The sequence below is a fragment of the Mya arenaria genome, chromosome 11 (assembly GCF_026914265.1).
Source record: "Mya arenaria isolate MELC-2E11 chromosome 11, ASM2691426v1".
In the NCBI taxonomy this organism is placed as follows: Eukaryota; Metazoa; Mollusca; class Bivalvia; order Myida; family Myidae; genus Mya; species Mya arenaria.
In genome coordinates this window covers 54,892,555-54,897,679 of record NC_069132.1, presented here as the reverse complement: position 1 = coordinate 54,897,679, position 5,125 = coordinate 54,892,555, and the positions used below count along the sequence as shown (strand labels likewise).

The following is a 5,125-nucleotide window of genomic DNA, read 5'->3' as shown; positions in this document are numbered from 1 at the left end:
TTGTTAACATCAATGTAACATTACACTTATATCTGTGTGAAGTACATTTTATTGTTTTCCAATGAATAAGTGTGCACGATTGATCCGGTTATGTTAATCGTATTACTTAAAGAATGTACTCAGGTTTAGTGTCTTATTAAGTTTTGTTCATCTATGCAAGACCTTTATACTTTGTTACTACCCTTTTTATCGACAACTAACGAATCAAATATCAAACAACATCGTTTGTGTGTTAATATGTTGCATTTTTATACGCCCGTCATAAACACATTAAAAATTCACTTGAGACGGAGGGCGGTCAGGCGACGTACTAAGTTGTGAGTTGCTAAGCTGTCAACTCGAAAAGCTTTTGTCCGATCCATCAGGCATCATTTTTTTTTCAAATCTTAATAAAAAAAATGGCAAGAACAAATAGGTCTACCTCATCGCTCAAAATAGATTTGGGTAATAGGTAGAGGACTGCCATCCATATAACATGATACGTTTTTTATTTTCAAGTTATATTATCTTGAACACTTGCAATTCGTTGTTCATATTAGCAGATCTTTTCCCATGGTAACTACTGATGTAAATCATTTCACGTTCCTCGTCGAAACAAAGACACATCGGATGTCTAATACCGTCTTTTGTCTTCAAAATGGTTGTCATAGCAACTGTTTCGTCTTTGGTACCTTGTCCACGTGTGTTGTCGCATGCTTGGATACCATTGTTTCCATATGAACAAAAGAACGCCCCTTGTCCGATTGCTGTTATTCCGTAAGGAAGAGATATGCCCTTATCCCTTGAGACGGAAATAATTCGACCACTCGTATCCAACTTCGTGACGGTTTCTTGACCTCGATCGGTGACGTAAATAACGTCAGTTTCTCCGTCAAACCCGACGGCGATGTGGTTAGGATATTTGAACATTGGTAAACCGTTGCCGCTATATTCCACACGACTGATAACCTGGCCTCGCAACGTTAAAATCTCAACCTTAGATGGGCAATGTGACGATACAATCAACTTGTTTCTATAATGCGCTACGCCATAGCATTTTCCATCTACCTTTATCGCTCTTCCTTTAAGTATTCGGTTTCCTCGGACGTCCAAAAACTGCAACAACCCTTGGTGCGGAATTGTCACAACAGCTTGGTCGTTTGGCATCGATTTTATCTCATACGGGCAGCCTGTGAGGACTAGTCGAGACTCGATGGTATTTGTCGAGGTATTGACCAGTTTGACACTCTTGTGACCGGTCTGGAAGTCTGCTAGCAGGAGATGACCGCGGCTGGTCAAGGTCAGGCCGGTGATGTAGCAGAAGCCGTTGTCCTCAGGGGATTTGCAACTCAGTCCCGGCTCTTTGGCGAACCTCAACGTCGTAAGAGCCTTTTTTACGGTCATACCTGGAATCAAGAGCACATATTACATTAAATAGGAAACTCTACCGATCGTTCTAAAAGCTTTATTTTGTTTTTATGATTTCATATGCTCAAAACATACACAAAAGTTTCAACATTGTGTTTTAACCATCACTGTATCAGTGCTTCCCTAGTATCTATCTTATATGTGTGTTCATTTAAATATACTTGTTTAAAAAACACACTTTAATACCAACATTACCTTCAGTGAGGTACTCCTGCGTTGTAAGTTGTTCAAATTCCAACACTCCGATAAGTGTGTCAGATGTTATCACTTTTTCTGTCTCCTTGTCAACCGTAAAGGTGAATTTTGGCGCGTCTTTTATTCTAGCAACTTTTTCTTTTTGAACTAGGAGATGTTTAAGTTTCATTTCAGCAAGTTTGGACACGATGAAATGAAGGTGTGTGTCTGATCCTACAATGTTCAGTTTAGCCTTTATATCTCTGACAGAAGTCTGTATTTGTTCACATCGTTCCCTTAACTCTTCCAAAAGCTCTTTGTGTCGTAGTTCAGATTCGCGTAGTTGTCCTAGTAACACTTCTTGGCGCTGATCTAGGTAATTGTTAATTTCAAGTCTAAACTGCTCAATTTTCTGTACTTCAGTTCTTATGTTAAAATCTAGGACATTATATGACTTTGATACAGATGCTGTATTTTTCTCTACGTCCTTCTCTAGTTTATCTAACGATGAAATCAAATCCCTAAAGCTTTTGCCATTCTTATATTTCCTTGCAAGATCTGAGATGTGTTCCACTTTACACGTCCTATGTTTTTCAACAACACATTCGCCACAGCCAAGAAAATCATGCGAGAGACAGAAAAACTTAATGGGTTCGTTTGCATGCTCGTCACACATATCAAAAGCACGAGTGTCTTCCATGTCAACTGATAGTTCTGAATATTCATGTGTGTCCTCGCTGATTCTGGTAGCATGGTGGTGTTTGGTGTCCGGTTGTTTCTTGCTTGTCTTAGCCATCTGGTAATTTTGGATGTCCGATTGTTTCTCGCTAGTCTTAGCCACCTGGTGATTGTTGGTGTCCGGTTGTTTCTCGCCGGTCCTCGTCACATGGTGGTGTTTAGTGTCTGATTGATTCTCGTGAGTTTCGATGCAAGACATGCACATACATTCCCTGCAGGTCTCACAGTACCCATCGGCTTTAACGTTCTTTTCGTTTCTCCTGCACACGTCACATAATACTGGAAAAACATGTATGGGAGTTGTGTTTCCATCCATCTTGTCATTGTTAGAAGTCCATCAGTTGTATTCTAATAATGGAGTGACATTGTACTAAAATAATTTTGATATATTCTTTTTGTAATCTGTATATTTAAAGAACATTGACTTGACAAAAATAAACCATAATCTTGTGTTTAATATAATTTCTTGAGTTTCTTTTCTTCTTAGTATTTCCTTTTTTTCAATCTCCTCTATACATGTAGTTCTGCTTGAGGCATTAAAACTCCTCTTTGCGATGTATGGGTCCGATCTTTAAACATTTAAAAAATGCCTTTCCTACGTGACTTAGCCAAGATTTTAAGTACATGGGAGTACGCATTAGATACGCCTTTAAAGGGACTCACACACATCATTTATGTTGGTAACCTTTTTTTAAACTATGATAAAAAAAATGAGTTTTAACGTTATGAGCAAACACTAAATAACAGCTGCAGATACTCATTTAAACTAAAGGTTTTAAATCGAAGCCTAGAATGATTCCACTTTCAATCGCATTATTAACTTTTGTGGTCAATAGAGCATTTCCTACGGTGGCATAAAGGTGACATGCGTGTTATTTTTTATGATGTTAAAAAGACTCGGGTATCTCGTTAAAACGACTTACGTATCTCGTTCGAACGATTGCCCAATCAGAATCGCATTTCTTATCTACGTCATGTTTACAATATCGCGAATTCGAGTGAAACTATAACTCGATTCTGATTGGCCAATATGTTGTTTTAACACGATACGTTTTAATGACATACGTAAATCGCTCAAACGAGTTACTAAGTCATTTTATCGAGATACGTAAGTGGTTCAAACGAGATACTTAGCCTTGTAAACGAGATAGGTAAGTCTTTTTTAACGAGATAAAAGTCAATACGCGTGCCGCCGAAATGTCATGTCACTTGTTTAAATAGTTTTAGCAATAAACATAGAGCCCTGATTTGAACATTCGATGTTTTATCTGTGAAGAGGGAATTTACATCACATTCCATACGAATTTAACTTTGTTGATGCATGACCCCTTTTTCCGGTGATTTATAAAGATATTTCTCTGAAATAAAACGATATTCAAATAGTGAAATAACATTTAGATAGTTTTCATTGTATTTAAATTTGGCCCCGCTATCACTCCCAAATCAAACTTGCGCGCACCTGGCTGGGCTTTACTTCCAAAATACTCTCTAAACAATTTGGCGCTTTTCTAAAAAAAAAAAAACAATAACTGGTCATTTTATATCTTTTTTATACATATAATGAAAATAACATCTGTTGATTTAAGTGTAAGATCGCAATGTATTCTACCTCATGAACACCAAAAAAAATGTTTTTTTTTCCTTTGGTGAACATTTTGAAACATATTGCGATCTTACACTGAAACAATCAAAAGCATAACCGAGTCGCTTTAACACTGATCAGAACCAGGCTGGCAAAGATAGTATTAAATTAGATATATTTAAATTAGCTGAAATCATACCTACATCGCTTCATTGATAAATTCATTGACGTGGCCAAGCTATTATTTTGTCTACCAGTGTTCGCAACCTTTAGAAGAATATGATATTACAGTTTATTAAATATATCTAGATGATCAATTAATTAAAACAAAAGATCATGACATTAAACTTATAGGTAATCTACTAGTATATTGATCTAAGGTAAATCGTTTTGGTATGGTATAAAAAGGATCTTGACTTTGAGTGATTTGGCAGGGGATTTGATTCGTAAATTATAAAGTTATCGACGCCTTGTTGTTGGCGATTTGGAAAATTTCAATTCGTGCACATACACCATTTGTAGTGAACCACCACCACCAACAACAGCAAGCTTTATTACGTAGACGATTATAACATGATCTTTAAACAAACGCAATCGCATGAGTTATAAACAAATAAATAATTTATAGTTATTATGCCACATTTAATTTTTCAAAAGTAATACTACGAATTTAAGCTATCGCAAAAAAAATAGATAAAGATCATCCCGTGTCCATTATTCATGGTTATAGGCAAAGAGGTTACGAGACATTAGTAGTGTAAATTATTGATGGTATCGGCAGAGATGTAGCAAGACACCACTTGTAAAATAGTCATGGTTATAGGCAGAGATGTAGCAAGACACCACGTGTAAAACAGTCATGGTTAAAGGCAAAGAGGTAGCACGACACGACGTGTAAATTATTCATGGATATAGGTCGAGAGTTTGAGAGACACTATGTGAGAATTATTCATGATTATAGAGAAGCGGTTGCGATGAAACACGTAATTTGTTTTTCTGTAGCGCAAATTCATGTACCGTTCTTTAATTTGGCAGTTTCATGTACAGTGTGTGTATACCACGTGATAAATTGCGTCATAAATGCTTCGTTGGAAGTCAATATTTTGATTTTTTGAAATAATTTAAACAAAGATAACTTCACTATTTCTTCATCATTTTAAATGAAACGAAGCCCAGTCTACGCCGCTTACGGAGCCCTGCCTTCGGCCTATTACCACAGTTTGA

At 36.7% G+C, this 5,125-nt stretch overlaps 1 protein-coding gene across 1 annotated transcript; it reads right to left on the bottom strand.

Moving 5' to 3' along the window:
• Window positions 1–461: 461 nt before the first annotated feature.
• LOC128209802 (uncharacterized) lies at window positions 462–4,139 on the bottom strand. Its single transcript, XM_052914019.1, has 3 exons — window positions 4,105–4,139; window positions 1,603–2,667; window positions 462–1,385 (listed from the first exon to the last, which is right to left on the bottom strand). The coding sequence occupies exons 2-3, from the start codon at window positions 2,633–2,635 to the stop codon at window positions 499–501; spliced, it is 1,920 nt and encodes a 639-aa protein (XP_052769979.1). The 5' UTR covers window positions 2,636–2,667; window positions 4,105–4,139; the 3' UTR covers window positions 462–498.
• Window positions 4,140–5,125: the final 986 nt, after the last annotated feature.